The sequence below is a fragment of the Stegostoma tigrinum genome, chromosome 1 (genome assembly GCF_030684315.1).
Source record: "Stegostoma tigrinum isolate sSteTig4 chromosome 1, sSteTig4.hap1, whole genome shotgun sequence".
NCBI lineage: Eukaryota > Metazoa > Chordata > Chondrichthyes > Orectolobiformes > Stegostomatidae > Stegostoma > Stegostoma tigrinum.
In genome coordinates this window covers 18,822,754-18,846,689 of record NC_081354.1, presented here as the reverse complement: position 1 = coordinate 18,846,689, position 23,936 = coordinate 18,822,754, and the positions used below count along the sequence as shown (strand labels likewise).

General features: G+C 40.9%; 2 protein-coding genes across 9 annotated transcripts in view; one reads left to right on the top strand and one right to left on the bottom strand.

Moving 5' to 3' along the window:
- The window catches only part of LOC125451652 (wolframin-like), a 39,771-nt gene extending 27,868 nt beyond the window's left edge, over positions 1 to 11,903 (bottom strand). Inside the window, exons 1-2 of the mRNA XM_048529071.2 lie at positions 11,299 to 11,903; positions 1,038 to 1,117 (exon numbers count right to left, since the gene is read on the bottom strand). Of these exons, the coding sequence (XP_048385028.1) occupies positions 1,038 to 1,117; positions 11,299 to 11,407 (189 nt within the window). The 5' untranslated portion in view covers positions 11,408 to 11,903. The remainder of the gene's footprint in view (positions 1 to 1,037; positions 1,118 to 11,298) is intronic.
- The window catches only part of LOC125451657 (uncharacterized), an 87,352-nt gene continuing 75,003 nt past the window's right edge, over positions 11,588 to 23,936 (top strand). For 7 of the 8 annotated variants that reach the window (XR_009442798.1, XR_009442793.1, XR_009442796.1 and 4 more), the window contains exon 1: positions 11,588 to 12,341. Coding sequence is in view for 5 of the 8 variants with exons in the window: in XM_048529136.2 (XP_048385093.1) it covers positions 12,061 to 12,341 (281 nt within the window). In the remaining 3 variants the exon portion in view is untranslated. The remainder of the gene's footprint in view (positions 12,342 to 23,936) is intronic. The other variant, XM_048529129.2, reaches the window with a different exon arrangement.

Here is a 23,936-nt window from a genome sequence, read left to right as displayed (position 1 = left end):
GTAAAGCTGGTCAGAGGCTAGGGAATGCTGCAGCAACAGTTACCTCGTGATTCCCTAGACCCTGTCCACAAACTACAGAGCACAAGTCAGGAGTGCGATGGAATATTCTTCACTTGGCTGAATAAGTGAAGCTCCAACAATATTCAGAAAGCTTGACACAATTCAGGACAAAGCCGCCTCCTTGATCAGTACCACATCCAAACATTCAATCCATTGACACTAACGTGCAGTAGCAGCAGTGTGTACTATCTACAAGATACACCACAAAAATTCACCAAGGCTCCTAGAGAGCACCTTCCAAACCCAAGAGAACTACCACTGAGACGAACTAGGGCAGCAGATACATGGGAACACCACCACCTGCAAGTTCCTCGCTAAGCCACTCATCGTGACTGGAAATATTGCGGTTCCTTCACTGTTGTCAGGTCAAAATCCAGGAGGTACCGACACCAAACAGCTGCAGTAGCTCAAGAATGCATTCGCCATTACTTTCTTAAGAGTAATTACGACGTGCAACGGATACTGACTCAGCCAGTGAAGCGTACATCCCTTGAATGTATATTTTAAAAAGGGTATTATAAATAGCGCTGTTCAAAAGATAACGATCATACAAAAGTGATCTTTGAAATTCAGTCAATGCCAATTTTAAGTTTAACTGATTAAAATCCTGCCACAAGTGATGAAGGTTTCTACTGAATCTTCATTGAAGAACTTCTTAGAATTAAGGTGAATACATTGTACCTTAGCTATCCTGCAGTTTCGAGAAAACTAATTGGATGTTGAAAGTTATTGAAGTAAGGAACTATTCTGTTAATGTAGGGTGAGTCTGGTTTGTTTGGCAGTGAACAGAAAGCTAATGACCTACAACTACTAACAACTGTAGAATGTAAACCCCAAAATAAGCATTTGATTATTTTTCTTCCTTATAGTATGAACATCAGATGGTTAAAGTATATGAAGATGAGTTCCTGTTGTTATTTGTTCAATACACGAATATTTTGAATTAAAAGATTTTTATAGCAAAATTTTAGTTCTACCTCAGTCTGTGCCTTTGCATCACTATTTCTGGCTTTTTGCTCTTGTTCCTCTATGTCTTCTTTCACATTCAACACTTTTGCTGCAAATAAAAACATAAAGGAAACTATTAGGTCTAGCATAATATATTTTTTACTCAATTGAATCTTGCTGATGAAATATAACAGAATTACTCCTTAATTAGTCACAGAAGTCAAGCTATGTTGCGAATAATACTTATCACAGATTAATCATTAGGAAATCAAATGCTACATCTAAGAAATAATTTTAAAATAACACGGCATTTGAATAATAACAGATTTGACATCCTTGAATTATTTCATTGTTTCCTCACTCCCAGCCATTTTAAAATTTACAGCTGAAGATCAAAACTGGATACACACACTGTGTAACATTTCACTACCTTATTCAAATTGGTTTGGTTTACTCTCTTGTTAAAAAGATCAAATACCACATTAGGGCTGATTAAAAAAATAAAGGGAAGATTGAAACTAAAGTAAAAAGGTTTACTTTAGACACACTGGCAACAAATGAACAGATGACAAAAAGAAAACGGAAATGTCAGGAAACAAGTCAAAAAACAACTTGAAAGATGAACATAAATTGAAAGATTAAAATACTAAAAGAAACAATAAAGCATTCTTCAACCACACAGAAAATAGCTAGGATAGGTATATGCCCTTTGAGGGATATGGATGACAGGAAATAACAGAAAAGTGCCAGAAATATTAATTAATTACTGTGTCATTATTAACCAGCCCAAGATGTTGAGCACACATTAAAAGAGATCAAAAAGTCAATGATACTTGATTTACAAAAAGGGTGATAACTGATGAACTGAATGAGTCCCTGGGGAAAGCAGAGGTATCACTACACATAGTAGGTTCTTCAAAAATGATAGTGCCAGAAGACTAGCTTCCATCTAACATTATTTCTACATTTCAGAGGTTGGACGAATGCAAGAAATTATACATTGACCAGCTTAATTCAAGTAAGATAACAGAACCTTTACTCAAAAAGTAATGGAAAAACATCTAGAAAAAAATATAATCAACGAATCCATATGGGTTTCAAAAAGGCAAATTCATGCTTAACCAACCATACTGAACGCTGGGTGAAGAGTGTTCACCTGAGTTCCCATTTGGATTTGTGAGCAGCTATCCTACTTTCATGATTTCTAGGTCTGTTCATTATTTTAACTGGAAACAACAACTCCTACTTCTAGCCTATCAATTGCTTTCATCTTTTAGACAGTTCAAGCAGATCACATTTCTGTCTTCTTTCATCTAAAATCGACAGTACCTCCCAATCAATCTTTGTTGAGATTATTAGTTCTGGTATCATTCCAGTAAATCTTCCTTAGACCTCTTAAGAACTAATTGAAATGACCAGCACATGAATCTTGCTTTCCCTTAGGATATAAGGAAAAAAGAAATAGAAGGTTTGGGTTAGTAAATGATAAGACAAGACTGAAATGGAACTTAAACACTCTCATAAATCTGGAGAGCCAAATGGCTGATTTCAGTAAAAACTGAAAGAGCTGCGGATGCTGTAAATCAGGAACAAAAACAAAGTTGCTGGAAAAGCTCAGCAGGTCTGGCAGCACCTGTGGAGGAGAAAACAGAGTTAACGTTTCGGGTCTGGTGACCCTTCCCCAGAACGGATGGTGGCTGGGAAAACGTCAGATTATATGCAGAAACTAGGGAAGTGGGTGGGGTAGGGTGTAAAACGATAGGATAGAGCCCAAAAAGAGAGAAAAAGATAGCTGGACAGACAAAAGAGTTGCTAACGATCAGGCAGGGAGGGTGAACAGTTGTTAATGGGGACTGTTAGTGACTAACAACAGGGTGTGTGTAGTGGCTGGCTATGTGGTAACTGGTGTGTGGTAGTGGGGGGCTGGGACATGGGAGAGTTTAGGCTCTAAAATTATTGAACTCAATATTGAGTCTGGAGGGCTGTCAGGTCCCCAAGCAGAAAATGAGGTATTGCAACAAGCCAGAGACAGAGATTTTGGCCAGGGAGCAGGGTGGTGTGTTAAAGTGGCAGGCAACAGATAGTTCAGGATCTTTTTTGCAAGCAGAATGCAGATGTTCTGCGAAGCGGTCGCCAAGTCTACACTTTGTTTCCTGATTTCAGTACTGAGAATATCATAGCATACTGCTCAACAGCAAGTACTGGCATGCTGTTCACTTAAATTACATAACTTAACCAATTCTGAACTTAAATGATGATGCATTATGTAGTTCCCCACACTGAAAACAGCACAAACGTGATTGAACTCTTGTTTCATCTCTAGCTTTCAACCTCGCCAGTGCTGTTCATAACTACTAATCACGTCAAACTCCAAATATTCTGTCTATATTAAAATCAAGATCGATCGCATCTTTCCCTATTCAACCTTCAAACTGCCAACATGTTCCTTTATTCAAACAAGTTAAGACTTGTTGAATTATGGCTTCTCAATCTACTTAAACTTTCTCAACTTTGCTGGTGCCCTTAGGTCTGATTTTCATTCGTTCTGAAATGCAATCAAGTATTTCAACCAGTAATTTAGTCTACAGCACTTCAAACCAAAATCTGCTTCCTCTCTTTTCCATATTCTCACAAGCAATGTTTCTGTACAAATTAAGTTAAACCTAATTTTATCTGGATTGATGCATTCTGAAAGAAATGCAATGGACTGAGATATTTTCTGCTAGTGAACCAGAGCAAAAACATTTCCTAAAATGAATCTGGACTGTCCCAGATTACTGAGGTAACAAGGTATAGAGCTGGATGAACACAGCAGGCCAAGCAGCATCACAGAAGCAAGAATGCTGATGTTTCGGGCCTAGACCCTTCTTCAGAATGGCCTGAAACATCAGCCTTCTTGGTCCTCTGATGCTGCTTGGCCTGCTGTGTTCATTCAGCTCTACACCTGGTTATCTCAGATTCTCCAGCATCTGCAGTTCCTACTGTCTCTGTCCCAGATCACTGCTACTCAAATGACATTTCATCAACATTCAAACAATTACTAGATGTTAGTCAGCATTTACACCGGATCTCAACTTAGCTCTGTGCCATGTAGCTGCTGGCCTACAAAGAGGTCATCTGTGATTGCTGATGTACACAGAGATAGCAGAGTTGATTGAAGTTGAACCGTATCTTTTTGCACAAAGGCAGGGGCACATCAAATGCTGCAAGTTTTACTGTCTCGGTTGTTTCCAACCCATTGCTCTTTACAACAAAATGTTCACGAGGAAATTCATCAATTTACTGTGCTACTGAATTCAATATCAACTTACTTTTAAAAATCCCTCATCTTTATTATCTAGAATGTTAGGGTAAGCACCAGTTACACTGACAGTTAAGTGTATACATCTTTCTGTTTTATTGACAGTCAATTGAAGACAAACTATTGAAATTAAGCAGGTTGAGACAAGCTAGCTTCATTTAACCTGTTACCAAAAAGTCAACTGAGATAGCATTTACATTGCAATTTGTCTTGAGACTAGATCCTTAAAGGTTTACAAAAACAAAAAGGTTGCATAATGGAGTAGCTTCAATTGTATGAAGAATGTATAATAAAGAAACATTTGGTCCAATAGTCTAAGCCCGTCTTCAAATAAGCCTACTCCCAATTTACCTCAAATAACCTGATCAGTATGCCCTTCTATTCCTTTCTCTGTTACAATACCAAGCTTCCACTTAAATGCATACATGCTACTTACTTCAAACACACCATGTGATAGTCGCTCTCATATTTTCCTCACTGAGTAATTAACAGTCTTAGCACGAGGTTGGTAGAAAAGGTTAATTTAAAAAAACCATCAAGAAAATTTCATTTCCAAATGATTGTTCAAGCTTGGACAAAATTTTTTACAGTTTTCAAAATATGTTTTTATCAACAAGAGTTTGCACTTAAGTGGTCTTAAATGAAGTAAAATGCCAAGCATGTTGAAGAAACTGCAGCAATAAAATATACTCAAATGAATATACAAAAGTTCAAGGTAAATGATTACTAAACATTATATGCAGATATTTCAGAATATTTTGTTGGAAGATTTTGGAAAACTTGTCATCCCAGCACGGTGCGACCAAAAAAATACACAGCATTCCTGTTCGTGACCAAATATTTATTGTAATGTAAACAGTCCTGTATAAAGTGCATGAACTTCTGACAGACTCCATATGTTGCGGTTTAACAGTTATCATGCTAAGTCAGCAATTAAGTAATCATTCTAATTATCATACAACTTGACAGCAACTGAGTAACATTTAGTAACCCAAAATTAAATAGTTTATAAATTACAATCTTGCGGCACAGTGGTAGCATCCCTACCTCTGGGTCTGGAGGTTGAGTTCAAGTCCTACTAGTCCCAGAGGTGTGAAAAGCATCTCAGAACAGGGTTTCTTAGAAATGTCTGGAAATTACCACCCACACCTCCATCCATTTTTTTCAAGACAGTGGCTAAAGTGATGATAAATGTTATGTGTAGGTTCTGATGAACAGTCACGGACTCAAAACATCAATTCTGCTTTTGCCCCATAGATGCTTCTAGACCCGACCTTTGCCAGCAATGAATGTTTTTGTTTCAAATCAGATCCAAACAAGTAAAAGAGATCACATGGTTTCCATTTGGATTGGGGAGTGGGGGTGGGGTTGAAGGGATGCAGTATATCCTTGAGAACATCTCTAAAGTCCAGTGGGAATGCAGAGGCTGAATACTGTAAAACTAGAAATCAGGTAAAGAAGCCTCCTACCTAAACTGCATTTAAAGTTGGCACCCCTGAGTAATAATTATTGGTGGTATAAGTTAAAGATTTTACTTTTGATTTTGAATGGAGGAAAATCAGATATGAGAGGGGTTCTATAACTTTGTTAAAATTGATTATTGTTATTTAGCAAATTATATTAAATAAGCACATTTCAGGACCTTATCAAATGTGTTAATAAAGGAACATGTTAAATTGTTTATATTATGTGGAGGAAGATTGAGTCAGGCCAATTTTAAATAGTTCTATCAATCGTAAGTGACTAAATAGATTAATTAAAATCCATATATAAATGAACAGCTGGATTAAGAAGATACATAAGAGAATGTTTTGCGGTTTTTGAATAGCAGGAAGCACCGAACTTTGACTATTTTAAATCAAATTTCACAGACAGATGACCTAAATCTCTTAATCAAATCAACTGTTGAACTTGTCAGAAAAAGAAATCTTAGCAGATGGAAAAGGAGATGAAGGGTCTAAGCCCGAAACGTCAGCTTTTGTGCTCCCAAGACGCTGCTGGGCCTGCTGTGTTCATCCAGCCTCACATTTTATCGTCTTAAAAAAGATATGGTTTATTTTGCAAACCTAAGACAATGGCATAACCGGTATCATTTCAAAAATGCTGCAGTGTTTTAAAAGGTTCAGTAAGTGCAGCCTTTTTGGCTATATTTGAATGAATGAATTCCTGACTCCATGAGAACAGTTATAGCAAGCATAATTTTGTGGTTAAAAACAGAACCAAAGTGCAGTCTCTTACTTTTGCCACAAAACAAGGTCTATAAAAGGGATAGCAGTCAAGCGGCTTCAGTATTACTTTCATTTATGGAATAGCTGGGAGCTTAGTGGATGAATTGGGCAATGTTTCATGGTCTGAGTCATTTGCCTGGAATCCCTACATAACCTGAAGAGAAACAAGTAGCATGAAACTGTACAGACAAGAGTGAACTAGCTTTGCAATCTTTCCGCTTCCCAACCAAGAAGTTTGAAGAGCTTAAGAGAATTCGCAAAACAAAACCAAATAGGCACGATTCATCAGCATGTGGAAATGGCACGGTCTCAATTTATCAGTAGTAAAAATAAAGTCTCACACTTAATGCAGTCCCTTCATGATCACTGGTTGTCTCAAAACACTCTAATGCCAATGGATCTTTTTCTTTTGCAGTTAGTCACTGTTGAAAACTGTCAATGAGAAGGCAATAGCTTAGTGGCATTATTGCTGGACTATTAATTCAGAGACTCTAGCAATGTTTTTTTTGGGGGGGGGGGTGCGGGGAGCACCTCTTGGTTCAAATACTGCCGTGGCAGAATTCAATAAAAATCTGGAATTAAGAACAATTGCTGATTGTCTGGAAAAGTGCATCTAGTTCACTGATGTCCTTCCTTTAGGAGAGAAAATTATCATCCTTACCTGGTCTGACCTACATGTGACTCCAGACCTACAGCAATGTTGTTCATTCTTAGCTACTCTCTGGGCAATTAGAGATGGGAAATAAATGCTGCCCTAGCCAGTGGCGCCCAAATGCCGTAAATGCAGAAAAATAACACAAAACGTGGCAGTCACTTTTCACGGCAAACTTGCACAATTGCCAGCATGACAGTTTCCAGATAATCTGTTTGTGCAATGTTCATTGTGGGATAAATACTTGTTAGGACATCAGGATATAACTCATTTACTCTTTTACAAAGTAGTCCAATGGGATATTTCACTGCCACCTGAAAAGGCAAGCAGGTCCTTGGCTTAAAGGCCAATCAAAACACAGCACTTCCAGTCTGAATCATTCCCTGAATACAGCACAGGAATGTCAGGCCTGGATTTTGTTGTGCACAAATTGAAAAATTTGAAGGGATATGATATGTGGTTTTGCAGTTAGGCTGAGCAAACTAGAGCAGAAGAAAAATCTTTAAATTTTAAAAATTCAATCGTGGGATGTGGGTGCCACCAGCTGGCCAGCATTTATTGCCCGTCACTAGTTGCCCTTGCAAATGGGGTGGTGGTGAGCTGCCTTCTTGAACTGCTGCAGTCCACGTGCTGTAAGTTGACCCACAAAGACTGAAAGAATTACATGATTTTGACCCAGTGACAGTGAAGGAATGGGTGATATATTTCCGAGTCAGGGTGGTGGGCGGCTTGAAGGGAACTTGGCACGTGGTGGTGTTCCCATGTATCTGCTGCCCTTGTCCTTTTACATGGAAATGTTCGTGAGTTTGGAAGGTACTGTCAAAGGATCTCTGGTGAATTTCGACAGTGTATCTTGTAGAAACAACATACTGCTACTACTGAGCATCGGTGGAGGGAGGGGATGTTAGCAGATGTGGTGCCAATCAAGCAAGCTAATTTGTCCTGACTGGCATCAAGCTTCTTGTTGGAGCTGCACTCAAAAAACGCAAGTGGGAGCCAGGCGGTGAGCTACTTGTGGCAGTTTTTCTCGTGTCTGGCTAGCCGTTGTAGCCAGTGAGCAAACTCACATCCAGAACCTCAACCTGAGCTACAAATCTTCTCAAAACTCGCTACCTCATAGCCAGTGTTTATGTGGGGAATTCAGTTGAGTTTCTGGACAAATGGTAACTCCAAGATGTTGAAAGTGGGCGATTCAGTGATGGCAACTGAATGTTAAGGGGATGGGGATAGATTGCCTCTTACTGGAGATGATCGTTGCATGGCATTTGTGTGGCATAAATGTTACTTGAGACTTGTCAGCCCAGGTCTGGATATTGTCGAGATCTCGATGCATTCAAACGTGGACTCCTTCCTGATCGATGGAGTCATGCATTGTGCATGAACATTGGTGAACATCACCACTTCTGGCCTGATTAACAAATTGAAATTCTTTCTTAGCAACTTCAACTATTCTTAACACCACCCTTCTTGCAACACAGTTCTTTATTTTAGGGAAGTTTGATCCCTATTTTTTTCCGCTCTGTCCGTTTTCATTTCATAAGCTGTGTCACTCAAAGGAAAAAATATACAAAATATGCCGATGAGTACAAAAATCTTACTAATGTCATGAAGTACAAATTGTCATCCAAATTTTGCCTAAAAGGCAAGGTCATTCAAATCACTTTGCATATAAAGGCCAAAATAGTTTTTCTGTCATATCATTGTAACATGCTGACATTTTTATGCAGCACATTAATTTTTATTTACATGAATACTATGTTTTTTGGTAAAATGTGAGAGCACCACTGGGGTACAAAATACGTCAGGTGAAATGAGGAGATGGTTGTAAACTTTAAAAGGACAGAGTTCAAACTAACAATAAACTTTCCTAATTACTACTTTTCACCACTTTGGGAAAAGGTCCTTTCATAGCAAGAGACTTCCAATGATTTGTCAATGTGTTGGTTTTGATTCTTTTGGCTCATTCACTTCGTATTTAGCATGAAAAAAAATCAGTTATTTTTATTGTTTTCAAATTCTTCCACAATGCTCCCTATTTCAAATTGCCTCCATCTCTACAACTGTATCAAATATCTGTACTTTAAATCTGGGATCTTGAACGTCCCGATTATAACTGATCCACTACTGGTGTCCAGTTGCTAATGTCCTGGAATTTCTTCCCTACGTACCTGTCTCGCTCCCTTGCTCTCTACCCTTTGGACATTTCCCAAAATCTACTTGTCTGAACAAGCTAATAGCTATCCCCAAAGTCTCCTTTATAGAATTCCAATAGTGTGGAAACAAGCCCTTTGGCCCAACAAGTCCACATCGAACCTCAGAGCATCCCATCCAGACCCATCCCCCTATAATCCACCTAATCTACACATCCATGAACACTATGTGCAATTTAGCATGAATCCATCTAGCCTGCCCATCTTAAACCAGAGCACCCGGAGGAAATGCACGCAGACATGGAGACAATGTGCAAACTCCACATAGGCGGTCGCCCGAGGGTGGAATCAAACCCGAGTTGCTGATGCTGTGGGGCAGCAGTGCCAACAACTGAGCCACCGTGCTGCCCTTTGTGAGACTAATCATTTTGGATCAAAAAAGGTTAAATCCTTCTGGTACTTGGTATCAAATTTCACCCCCACACCTCCCATGATATGCCTTGGAACATTTTATGTTAAAGATGCTTAAGTAATCAAGCTGAGGTTTATTTCGATACTGGGAAAGTAAGATTCTATAGTAGATTTGCAGAAATAGATAATTATCTGACACTATTCATGAAGCACTTCAACCAATTATTTTCTATTCATTCAGCAAAATAATACATAAAAACTAATCACTTTGATGATGAAATACTAGACATATGTTTCACAAATACGAAAATCCCAACAGTTGTTGAAGTGTTGCAGCTGTAAGTCATCTCTGTACTCTAGGTCTTTTTTTCTCCCCCTGATTTTGAGCATAATTTCAGCATTCATTCTTTTATGCAGTTCTACTGTGTTTTAATTACAGGCCACCTACTTTTGCAAATTGTATCTCCCCCACTATTTAATACATTTAAAACCGTGGCTTCATTTCTAAAGTATTTAGTTAGCTGCACAGTACTTTGCGACATCTGGTGATTGTAAAAATACAAGATAAGATGTATTTTCACAATATTCATAATTTCATTATCACAAGTTTCATCTTGATGGCCATTTCATAAAAGTGGCGTCTCAAGAGATTATTTCTGAATTAGCCCAGTTTTGAAAATTCTGCTTGAGATAATAAAGTGTGAAGCTGGATGAACACAGCAGGCCAAGCAGCATCTCAGGAGCACAAAAGCTGATGTTTCGGCCTTAGATTCCTAAGGGCCGGCCGGCTCCGCCCCTCAGGTAATTCCATTTCACAAGCATCTCCAAGCATCACAAGGTGGGGGCCGGTTTAATCTCATCATTCGTGGTAACAAAAGGATCGAGGGTCTAGGCCCGAAACATCAGCTTTTGTGCTCCTGAGATGCTGCTTGGCCTGCTGTATTCATCCAGCTCCACACTTTATCATCTTGGATTCTCCAGCATCTGCAGTTCCCATTATCTTTGAAAATTCTGCTATTTAGTTTGCACCATTTCAAACAAAGTCATTTCATATTTATCAAATACAATGAGATCAAAAGTGATTTTGTACAAACGCGTATCAACTGATAGCGATGCTTGTAAAATCACCTACACAGTTAATTTAGAAAAAAAAGGGCATTTTACGGTTTGACTTTTAGCGACAAGTAACGTTTAAAAGTAAAAAGGTGAATGCGGACAATCAGAAACAAAAACAGCAGTTTCTGTTTTTGTTTCTGATATTCGCATCATCTTCGAGAATAACTGGAAATGCATAACAGTGCACACTATGTGCAAAAAAGGTATAGTTAAAGCATACCACACCTTCATCCTGGCACAAAAACAAACTTGTGTTCTTTTTACAAATTGAAATGCAAAGATCTTTTTTCCCCATGGAAAATATTACAAGACTAATCCAAATTTGCGATACACACAGACATGATCCACTGTTGTGACTGTTAACAATTCCCCTGGGACGTCCGTAACCAGGAACAGCTGACAAAGTGGTGATCGCCCCAAGTAGGTACTGACCGTCGTCTTCCGCCGTGGCGGCGGGAGATGCAGACTGCGCCTCGTCCTTGCGGCCATCTCCCGCGGCGTTCAGCTGCGACTTGCCATGCTGCGGCGTCGGGGGCTGCATGGCCCACAGACTGAAGCTCCTCTCCCCTTCTCGCCGTGGCCGTCGGACTGACTGACTGACTGACTGACGGCTGTCTACAAGGTCGCACGGCCAGGCCCCGCCCCTCGCGCGCTGGCCTCACCCCGCAACGCTCCGATTGGTGCAAGAGCCGCACTGCAGCGTTCCAACGCTCTCCGTTACGCTTAACGGGTGGGGCCTTAACGGTCAGTTGAGCCGCCAGCGACGAAACTCATCGGTCGGCGCTTTCTCAATCCTTCTCCGCCTACCAAGTTCTTTGGATCAAAAAAAATTATGTTTTAATTCGAACAAATTCCGTTTCCGCCCTTGGAGCAGGACCAAACGGGGGGGAGGGGTGTCTGCAAAGAGTGTGCGTGCGACGGCGCCAGTGAATGAAGGTGATGGTTGTTAATGTACTGGTTCTAACGGCCAACAGTTCGGACAGTTGGGCCCGCGAATGTTGAACGCTGGGCACCTGGTTGCACGCATGCCGCGCCGTTTCCACCCCGCCTCTAGTCCGTAACTATTGGTTGTCTCTGAAAGGAAACCCCACCCCCAACCTGAACTCTGTTTCTATTGGTCGCACCGTCTTGGCCCGCCCACCGCTTGCCACCCTGCTTCTATTGGCAGGCGGCCGCGTTCCGTTGCGCCTGAACATGGAGCTGCAATCGGAGATGATGGAAGCCGGAAGGCGCCCGCAGGCCCCGTCGCGGACCGACTTCACCTCGTCCCCTTTTCTTGCTGTTCAGCCGAGTAGGAAAGTGGCAGTCAGGTCGGAGCCGGCTATTTGTTCTGCTGCTGCCGCAGCTGCCGTCGTTGGTGGTGGTAGCGGCGCCGTGCCGGCCTATTGCGGCAATAGAACGGGTGGCGACACGGCCACTTTCATCGGGAGTGTGCCGGTCACCGTCTCCTTGGAGAATTTTGATGGTCAGCACAGGTACGGGGTTTGGTCACTGCACCTATATAGCATATACTAGCACAGCAACTGGCCTCTTCAGCCCAACTTCTCTGAGTTGGTGCTAATTGCGTTACATTCAATCTACCCTCAACACGTCTATATGATTTGACAGAGCTCAGTGTATGAGTGAGGGGTCAAGAAGTTCATAAACATCGGCCAGAGAGATGTTTCAGGTAACTGGGCCATCCAGGTGAGATAGAAGCTGGTTCAGCTTTGACTGCTGAGTTTGGATGCAGCAACTAAAACGTTTGCATTTGTTCAACAACTTGTGTGTTATGATGTTTTTATTCATTCATGGGGTCTGGGTAGTGCTGGCTGGGACAGCATTTATTGTCCATGATAATAAAATGTGAGGCTGGATGAACACAGCAGGCCAAGCAGCATCTCAGGAGCACAAAAGCTGACGTTTCGGGCCTAGACCCTTCATCCATCCCTGGTTTCGGTTAAGAAGGAGGTTGTAAGCTGTCTTCTTGAACCACTGCAGTCCTTTAGCTGTGTATATATCCACAACGCTGTTAGGGATGAAGTTCCAAGATTTCGACCCAGTGATGTGGAAGGAATTGCAAAACATTTTGAAGTCAGAATGACGTTTGGCTTGGAAGTGGACATACTCCCATGCAATGCTGTTGACTTTTTGGATGTTAGTAATCATGAATTTCAAATATGCTATCTGTAGAGCCTTGGTGATTTTCTGCAGTGTGCCTTCAGCACGTGCTTTGTCCTGATTGGCATCAGACCTCTTGAGCGTTGTTGGAACTGCACTTATCTAGGCAACTTGCGCCTAGGCAACTTGGGCAGTCTTTGGGGAGTCAGGCAAGTTACCTGCTGCACGATTCCTAGCTTCCGTCCTGATCTTGTAGCCATTTTAATAAATATATGGCTTATCCAGTTCTCTTTCAGGTCGATGGTAACCATCATGGTGGGGTTTCAGTAATTGTTATGCCATTGAATGTCAAGGGGCAATGGTTAGATTCTATTTTGCTGAAGATGGTTGTTGCTGGGCACTTCTATGGTGTGAATTTTACTTGTGGCTTATCAATCTGAACTTGATATCATCCAGATCTTGCTATATCTATACATGGACTGCTTTAGTACCTGAGGAGTTGCAAATGGTGCTGAATGTTGTGCAGTCATCAGCAAATATCTCTAGTGCTGACCTTACAATAAGAGGAAAGTTGTCGAAGCAGCTAAAGATCATTACTCCAAGGAAGGCTTTTGGACGGCTCGTGCATAACTTGCAAAAACCTGGAATACAATTTTAGCAGATAATAGGGATGGCAAATGGAATGTTGAACTTTTTTTGCAGGAAATAGAGTATAAAAACACTCTATTGTTAAAGCTACACAAGGTGCTAGTCAGATCTCCGCTAGAATGCTGTAAATACATTTGAGTACCTTATCTGGAAAGATATACTGGCTTTGCAGACAGTTCAGAGAAGTTCACCACGTTGATACATATGAAGGAACTGGGGTTGAGTGTTTAGGTCTGTTTTTATTGGAGTTCAGATGAATGAGAGGTTATTCTATTGAAATATACCTGATTCTTGATGGACTTGACAGGATAAACATCAAAGCTTGTTTTATCTTTTGGAAAGTGTTGGCTTTTTAAGACCAGGATGGAGAGAAAATTCTTCTGTCAAAGGGTAGGGAATCTGTTGAATTCTTAACCAGACAGGCCTGTTAAGCTTAGTTTGTTATGTGTATTCCAGTCTCAGATAGAATTTTAATCAGTTGGGGAATCGAGGGTTATGGGAAGAAGGCAGGAAATTAGATAAAGGTTTTTCAAATCAGCCATGATCTAATTAAATGGCAGAGCAGACTCCGAGTCTGAATACTGCTATGTTTTAATGTTGCTACGACAAGGAACTTGTGCAGAGATGCCCTAGAGCTAAGACAACTGACCTTTAACAACGACAGCCATCTTCCGTTGTGTGAGGTTTGACTCCAACAACTGATTCACATTAACTCTTGTTTTCCTACAACTCCTTGATGCCACCCACGCTTGGTCAAATGCGGTCTTGATTCAGGGCAGTCACACTCACTTCAGTTTCTGTGTTCATAATTGGACGAAGTTTATAAGGAGATCAGGAGAGGAGTTGCATGGGGGATCCCGAACTGAGTGTCAATGGCTGTAAAGTTGGACACTTGCTTTATTTCTTCAATTTTCTGCCTTTATATTGTATATTTTGTTATTTTTCTGCAGTTTATGGTGGCACTGGAGAGTAGTGACACTAACCAACATTTTACACTATATTTTGTAACAAGACATACTTGACAATAAATAAATCGAATCAAATGAGTGAGTAGATCATTGCAAACCCAGTGCTTCTTGATAGCATTGATGTCCTAAGCTCCCCAACTATGGACCACCATCCGTGATTACATGTGGTAGGAATGTAGAATTTAAATACGATCTGTCAGTTAGGAAATTTCTTAGCTCTGTGACTTGCTGCTTCTGTTGTTTGTCATGTCTGTTGTCTATTTTGTAGCTTCACTAGGTTGATGCTTTATTTTTAGTTTTACCTCGTGCTGCTCCTGATTTGGCCTCCAGCACTCCTCACTAAATGAGGTTTGGACCTCTGGTACTAAGAGTGTGGGTATTCCAGGCCATAAGATTGCAGATTATGTTGGAGCACAATTCAACTGCTGCTGATGGTGCAGTCTTGAGATATTAGCTCTCCTTGAAAATGTTTGTTTGAACTTGCCATGTCAAGTTCTGGTGCATGTATGATGTCTGCCGTACAGTAATTCTCCCAGCCATCAACAGCAGCAAACCTTGTTCTCACTGACACGGTTTCGTACAGTAGTGGCTAGTTGAATTAGTGATCACATTATATGTGAAATCGTTCACACGTTAATCTCCAAGTTTACAGTATCCCAAGGAAGGATTAAAATGAAAACTTGTTATTTAACTTTGAAATATTGGTTCATCAATGATCGGTGACATTAAAGTGGAAAGCTTAGAGTACTTTGTGAAATCTGAGAGTGATAAAGCGTCAAATGGCATTGTACACCTTCTATACTTGAATCATGCGTTGTAGGTGTTTTCCCGATGGAGGTTAGAAGGTGCGTGTACTTCTGAACAAGTGCTAGTGGAAAAGGTGAAAGAATTTTGAAATGATGAAAATCACTGAGCTATGTGTCTTTTCTCAAGGATGGCTCACTTGCCTAAAGATATGGCATGGAATCCAAAAGATTAATGTATCAGAAACAGATATATGCAGGTGTAAAATCAGCTGAAGATGATTATGAATTTTTTGATAAACTTGAGTAAATGTGACAAGCCAGTCTATAATGCTGAAGAGGTGGGGTCAATGTGGCAGTCCCTTCCCAACACAACTTGATGAAAACCACAAGCAGCTTTTTCAGCAAAATTTCAGAAGGCTATAGGACAGCATAAGTGAAATTGACTGATTATTGGAAATTATGCAAGACCAAGATGTTTCAAAGCTTTATTCATATTCCTATTGATTACAAAGCCCATAGTAATGCTTGGATGGATGTGGAAATTTACACTTTGTAGTTTCATCATATTTTTATGCCTTCTGTGAAAGAATATTTGTGAAAGAAAGGAATACCTGAAGATGGCAAGTTGAGCTTTTATTAGACAATTGTTGTGCACATCCTCATTCCTACCTCCACCACTGCTGCCACCACTAGCACTGAAAACTTGTTAAAGGCGATAGCTTTGTGTTTTCTCCTTCCTAATATGACAAGTTTGACTCAGCCAATGATGAGGATGTAATCCAAAATTTGAAAATGTGTTTCCCACATGATTTTGTGAGAAAACTGACAAACCATGAAGGGAAAATTCGCAAATTTTAGTCCAAGTGCTGTAGCAAAGATACCATTTTGTAGCACGTTTTGTGCATGGAACCAGGTGAAAGGTGAAACCCTTTGGAAATGCTGGCACAACCTACGGCCTCTTGTCACTTTTGAAGAATGATCGCGTAATGAGGAAGATTTTGAAGGATTTCATGTGTGAAAAAGCAAGCAAATGAAAACTATGAGACAAAATCATGGCGTTGTTTAACTGTTACTGCTGTGAATCCAGTGAAAAATAATTCTGGAGATGAACATGATGCATAGCTGGATGTTCACAATGATGCTGCTGTGAAATGACATGCAGAAATTCTAGACTATTTTGAATTGCCACAAACCTAAAATTCAAGAAGAGGAAAGTGATGACAAAGGGGAGCAAGTTAAGAGTTTCACTGGCAGACTGCTGCTCAAGAATTTGAAAATAACCTAAATCTTGTTGAATATCAAAACTGCTTTACTGCACAAACTGTAATGCAGTTTTATCTCCTTCATTCCCAACCTTATTCAAGAGGGCTACTAGACCTGAATCCCTATCACCTCAGCCCTTAGCATCAGATGCTGCTCAAGGTGCAGCTGCTAGTTCTGTTGATGACTTTGATGAAATAATTATCAGAGTTTCCAGAACCCAGTGCGTAAACTGCACTGTCTTTTTGACATTTCAATTTAAGATTTTTTTTAGTCAAAGCCAGAGAATACGGATATTGAGTTTTTGTAGGAGTATTTGTTATGCAATTGGCAAATTCATGTAACTGGCCCACTCCAGTCACAATCTATGTCAGATTTCTGGGAGTTAATGATAATCTGTGATTTTGATTAGGGATATTGTGGTTCTATGGTAAGGGCAGAAATCTTTTTGGAAGAATTTAGACATGCAGCTCTGGGAAAGATGAGAATGCATTTTGGAGATGACTGTATATTCCAGGCAATGGCAGTTTGCAAGAATTGTAGGGTGATTTTGTTTTCAAAGTGGATGTAGTAGCAAGGTCGACAATACCTGAAGACAGAAAGCCGTTAACAGTATTGGTGATCGTAAGAATCGGAGATGCAGGCAGGAATAAAACTGGAGAAAGGTGAGAAGTCCGGTTCAGGGTAAGGTACACTTTAAAGATGGCACTTTTTATTGACACTGAGGATGGAAGAGAAAACGGGCAAAGGATCTGATGAAGGGTCTAGGCCCGAAACGTCAGCTTTTGTGCTCCTGAGATGCTGCTTGGCCTGCTGTGTTCATCCAGCCTCACATTTTATTATCTTGGATTCTCCAGCATCTGCAGTTCCCATTATCAAAGGATTTAAGAAGATGGTTTGCAGTTGAGATGCGAAACTTGAGGGGATGGTTTGCATCCTAGGATGATACTTGGAACAGTGAACAAGTTTATCAGACTAGAGAAGGACCTAGTAGTGTTTGGCCACATCTGGTGGATGGCTAACATACTGCACATATTAATTCTAGGCAGTGAGCAGCTTGAGAGTGTAATTATTTTATACACCTCATTTAACATAGTGAAAATATTCAAAGGTGTTTCCTGGGAGCATAAGCTGACAGTGGTTGATGCAGAATTGTGCAAGTAGGTATTAAGACAGAATTGGCAAATGCTTTATTAAAGAAATATTAGAGCTTTTAGGATTTTGCCAATCCACTGAGGACATAGTCCTGTTTTATTCAAATATTTTGAGATCTGTTTCTGCAAATATTAAATATTTTGCAGATATGTTTAACAAGTTGGCCATGGTAGGGGCTGCAGAAGGAATGTACACAAAACATCTATATTTGTGATTAGTCTCAATTACTTGGACTATGTGAGCAGTGTCATTAGTCTACAATAATCCAATGAGCAACTTTCTAGTTCTTTATAATAAATAGATCTTATTTGAGATATTCAGTTCATGTATGATTGGATGAAAAATACAGCTGATCATTTAATGCATTGATTTTGGGAAGCAGGTTGACAATTTTGCTTTGGTATTTAGCAGGAGGGTGCATCCTGAACATTCCATCAGAAGATGAGAGTAGAAATTGTATATGATATGTTTAAACAGAGGGAAGTATCAAGTAATTAAGATAATTAAACTCATGATAAAACTTTCTATTTGAGATCGGTTGTGCAGTGGTAGCGTCCCATTTCTTCAGAGGTGTGTCATAACACATTTGAACAAATTGGCTAGAAATATCTGAAAGCCCTCTTCATATAAATTGCATTGATTTCTTTTATTGATATAATATATGTAGAAAATACTTGCACAGACTATTTCATTGGAAGAAGACATTCCAGAGAGCTAGTGCATAAATAATACTGTACTTTCCTTCAGAAAAGAAGATAGAATGTGCCCAGGAACTATGAAGCAGAGGGCTTAAAATTTGGGGGTAGCTTCCACTAAAGGAGAAAATAGAAAAACTTAGAAACCAGAATTATTGACTAGCCAAATGGCTAGTCAACATGGATTGCAAAATGGAATGTCTTGCTTAATAAAAACTGAAAGAACTGCAGATGCATAAATCAAAACAAAACAAATTGCTGGAAAAGGTCCGCAGGTCAGGCAGCATCTGTGGCGAGACATCAGAGTTAACATTTGAATAACTCTTCCTCAGAACTAATGGGAGCTAGGAAAATATCAGTTTATACTTAAGATAGGGTGGGGGGGGGGGGGGGGGGGGGGGTAAGGAGCAAATGATAGGTTTCCCCAATATAGAGGAGACCACATCATGAGCAGTGAATGCAGTAAGCTAGATTGTGAGAAGTGCAAGTAAAGCACTTTGGGGTCTTGGATACTGAGGAACGAGGAAATAAAGAGATAGGTGTTACATCTTCTGAGCTTGCAAGTTTAGCTGCCATCAGGCTGTAGTGGGTGTTCGTAGACAAGGAGTAGTCGACCAGGCTCTACCAGAAGAAATGGTCCCTGCAGCAGCTTTCCCTTCTCTCACATGTAATAGTGGCATCTCGCTGAAGGTGGCAGAAATGGTGGGTAATGATTCTCTGGATGTGGATGCTAGTGGGATGGTAGGTAGGGAACCCTGTTGTTGTGGGAGGAAGAGAGGGGCTGAGGGCTAAAGTGCAGGAGATGGGTTGGACCCAACTGAGGGGCCTGTCAGCAATGGTGCTGGAGAATCCTTAGTTGAGGAAGAATTGGACATTTTGGAGGCTTCCTTGTTGATGTTGGCATCATTGGATAGATGCAACAGAGACAGAGGAACTGGGAATCTTCACAGGAAGCAGAGTGTGAGAGTGTATAGTCAAGCTAACTGTGGGAGTTGGTGTGTCTACAGTGGACATTCGTGGCCATCTTATCCCCAGAAATGTCGAGGAAAGGAAGAGTCAGAGATGGACCAGATGAAGATGAGATCAGGGTGTCAATTGGAAGTGTAGTCAATAAACTTTCTCAGTTTTGGATGAGAGAGTGAAGCAACACCAATGATGTCATTGATATACTGGAGAAAGAGTTGTGGGACCAGACTAGAACTGGAACAAAGAATGTTCCGCCTATCCCACAAAGAGACGGGTATGACTGGGCCCACGCAGGTACCCATGGCTACCCCACTGACCTAAAGAAAATTAGAGGAGTCGAAAGAAAAGTTGTTCAGGGTGAGGACAAGGAATGCCTTGCTTGTTTGACCACAGTGAAGAAGTAGCAGTAAGTGAAAGTAACGGAGCAGGCATGATACTTCAGGATTTCCAGAAGACCATTGAGAAGTTCCTGCATAAGATGAATGAATTAGGTTAAAGAATACAGAACAGAATGGACCTATTCGGCTAAACGTCAAAACATGGGCCTAAAGGACTGCTGTTCAGAGTGGCAGAAGATTGGAAATGGAACAACCAATGTTGGAAACACTTTGCAAAGCGTAGGTCATTGATATGAATAGTAATCAAAAACTAAAGGCTTCAAAAATTACTTGAAGGTATTGATAAAATTGCAAAATGGGCCTGTAATGAATACATTTTTCATAGATAAATGGGGTATGGGTTTTGGGTCACAGGAAAAGGAAGAAATAGAATGACATATTAGAAAATAATCTGAAGAAATCTGGGAGTACAAAGAATCTATCACAAAAATCTGCAATATATATTAAACCAAAACAAAAGCTGAAGAACGGTTTCTGGACACACATTAACTCTGTTTTCTCTTCACAGGTGCTGCCTCACTGGAGATTCTCCAGCAATTTCTGTTTTTGATTGTGTTTCAGATCTCCAATTTCCACAGTTTTGTATTATATTAAGAAAATTTTCTGATTTAGTATGGGACGTGCCTATGAGAGAAGGACCAAAGTTGGACCTACACTTGGGAAATAAGGCAGGTCAGGTGACTGAGGGGAGAAGCACTTTGGAGCCAGTGATCATAATTATATTCATTTTGTAATAGTGTTGAAAAAGGATAGACCGGGTCTTAAATGTAAAGTTCTAAATTGGAGGAAGGTGAATTTTTACAGTATTTGGCAAGAATTTTCAGAAGTTGACTGGGGGCAGATTTTTTGCAGGTAAAGGGGCAGCTGGGAAGTGGGAAGCCTTCAAACATGAGATAACGAGAATCTCGAAACTGTATGTTCCTGTTAGGCTGAAAGGTAAGACTGGGGTGGTGTAGGGAATGCTGGATGACTAGAGAAATTGAAGCTTTAGTCAAGAACAAGAAGGAAGCATATGTCGGGTAAAGACAGTAGGGATCGAGTGGATCCCTAGAAGAGCAAAAGGCTCTAGAAGCATACATACGAGGGAAATCAGTAGAGCAAAAAGGGAGAGATAATGGGAACTGCAGATGCTGGAGAATCCGAGATAACAAGGTATGGAGCTGGATGAACACAGCAGACCAAGCAGCATCTTAGGAGCACAAAAGCTGATGTTCCGGGCCTAGACCCTCCATCAGAAAAGGGGGATGGGGAGAGGGTTCTGAAATAAATAGGAGAGGGGGGAGACAGATCGACGATGGATAGAGGACCAGATGTGTGGAGAGGAGACAGACAAGTTAAAGGGGCGGGGATGCAGCCTGTAGAGGTGAGTATAGGTAGGGAGGGCATAAGTCAGTCCGGTGAGGACGGACAGGTCAAAGGGGCGGGATGAGGTTAGTAGGTAGGAAATGGAGGTGCAGCTTGAGGTGGGAGGAGGGGATAGGTGAGAGGAAGAATAGGTTAGGGAGGCAGGGACGAGCTGGGCTGGTTTTTGGGATGCAGTGGGGGGAGGGGAGATTTTGAAGCTTGTGAAATCCACATTGATACCATTGGGCTGCAGGGTTCCCAAATGGAATATGAGTTGCTGTTCCTGCAACCTTCATCATTGTGGCACTGCAGGAGGCCCAGGATGGACATGTTGTCTGAGGACTATGAGAGGGAGTTGAAATGGTTTGTGACTGGGAGGTGCAGTTGTTTATTGCGAACCAAGAGTAGGTGCTCTGCAAATCGGCCCCGAAGCCTCCGCTTGGTTTTCTCGATGTAGAGGAAGCCAGAATGGGTAGAACGGATGCAGTATACCACATTGGCAAATGTGCAGGTGAATATCTGGTGATGTCTGCTCCACATTCCCCTCCAACCCCACCACACCTGGCACTTTTCCCTGCAACCACAGGAAGTGCTACACTTGTCCCCACACCTCCTCCCTCATCCACATCCCAGGCCCCAAGAAGACTTTCCACATCCACTTTGTTATCTCGGATTCTCCAGCATCTGCAGTTCCCATTATTGCTGGCAAGTGGAACTAGATTAATTCAGGATATCTGGTCGGCATGGATGTTGGACCCGAAAGGTCTGTTTCTGTGCCGTACATCTCTGACTAAGTTACATGTGGTAGGATAGAATTGAACAGTAGTGAGGTGTTGTTTGTTCAGTCCATGACAAATCTTGGCTTGATGTCGTAGTTGACATAAAATACCTAAAAGTTTTACCAGGATGATGCCAGAACTGAGAGATTATACTTGTTAGGAAAAGATGATTAGGACTGCATTTCTTTGATAGAGGTAGAGAACTTTTAAAATTTATTGAAGATTTTGCTGGGTTCTTGTCACAAACTGTTTCCATATGTGGGTAGAGCAAAGTTAGATGCCATCAATGTAAGTTTGTCCGAAGAAATCAAGTAATGAATTCAGAAGAAACTTCTGAAGAGTGGTGAGAATGTGGAATTTGCTGCCAAAGGGAGTGGTTGAGGCAAATCACATCGTGTTCTTCGGGGAAAGACAGATAAAAGGAGATAATATTGGAAGGATTACTAGTAAATTAAATGAGGAGGAGTCCAGAGTGGAGTGTTGCTGTTAATTGGGCCAGATGGCCTGATTATTAACATTGTAATTCTGTGTGAGGCAACTTTGTTTTTTAAAGAGTCCTCTAGTTTATATGATTTCTACTGGTCTTCTGTGAATCACGTGCATCCATTTTTCGTATGCAAGGTGCGCACCTGTGACCTGGATATCTCTGTCTACTGTACATGAAATTTTGTTATAATTTACCCAAGTAACAAAATTTTGCATTTGACGTAACATTATCTTTGTTGACAAAATAGCTGTTTTGATGTGTTTTAAAGTAACTTTGAAACATATCGTAAGCCGTTGACACGTCAAGATTCAAACAATAGCAATGTGATTTACTCTTCTTTTTTCAGTTGAATCATAGTGCCATAAACCATAAAAAAAATCCTTCAGTCCTACTAGTCCATGCCAGCCGTAATCTCAAACTAAGCTAGTCCCACCCGCCTATACTTGGCTCATATTGCTCCCAACCGTTCTTATTCATGTACTTATTTAAACATCCTTTAAACTTTACTGTAATTGTTCATTCCACATGAGTGTTGCTAAACAAAGAGACCTTAACATGCAGGTTCAAAATTAGCTTGTAAGTGGCACATAACATTGGCACCAATGCAAGTGCCGGTAATGGCCATCTCCAGTGCAAAGAAATCCAACCATCTCCCTGTGAGTTGGGAATACAATGGCTGAATCATCTGCTATCAATATCCTGACGATCACCATTGATTTAGTTGAGGTTGGTTGGCTCACCCCAGCTGGTTTGTTGTTCTGCATGACCAAAACTCACTCACCTCAATCCATATGGATAAGGAGAACCACCAATTCGACTGGGGCAATACCAAAAATCCTGGGACAAGCTAAGCAGAGACAGGCACGGGAATTCCTAGAAGCCTGGCACTCCACGAAGAAAGCCATTAATAAACGCATAGAACTCGACCCCCATATATGATCCACTACAAAGGAAAACCAGAAGTGAGGCAATCCAGCTCAACGCACTCCAGAGTTTAAAAACCAGGCAGTAAAACACACCAACGCTTAATCGGAGGCTGTGTCTGCAGAACAACAGACTAGCTCAGTGAGCCAACCAACCTCAACACCCACAACCCGAGCTACACATTTAGTCCAAAACCATTGATTTAGCTTTCCCAGCCATAAAAATAATATAATCAGTGCTCAGTATTCCAAGACAGGAAACGTGGATCTCGTCTTTCCAGATTTGGTCAGTCAGCTATGAGGCACAAATCAGGAATGGGATGGAACGACCTCCAGTTGTTTCATTACATACCATTCTACCAGTGCTCAAGAAGTTCAGCAATATCCAGGACAAAGCTTGATTGACACCCCTCCACCACATTAAACATTCACACCGATAAACGAAGATTTCACACTGGCAGCAGTGGAAGAGACATTTTGATCATGGAGTACTATGTCCAGTTCTGTAACCTTATAGAAGTTTGTAAAATCAAGCGGGGTATAGATAGAGTTAATGGCAGGTGTCTTTTCCCTAGCATGGGGGATTTCAAGACTAAGGGGC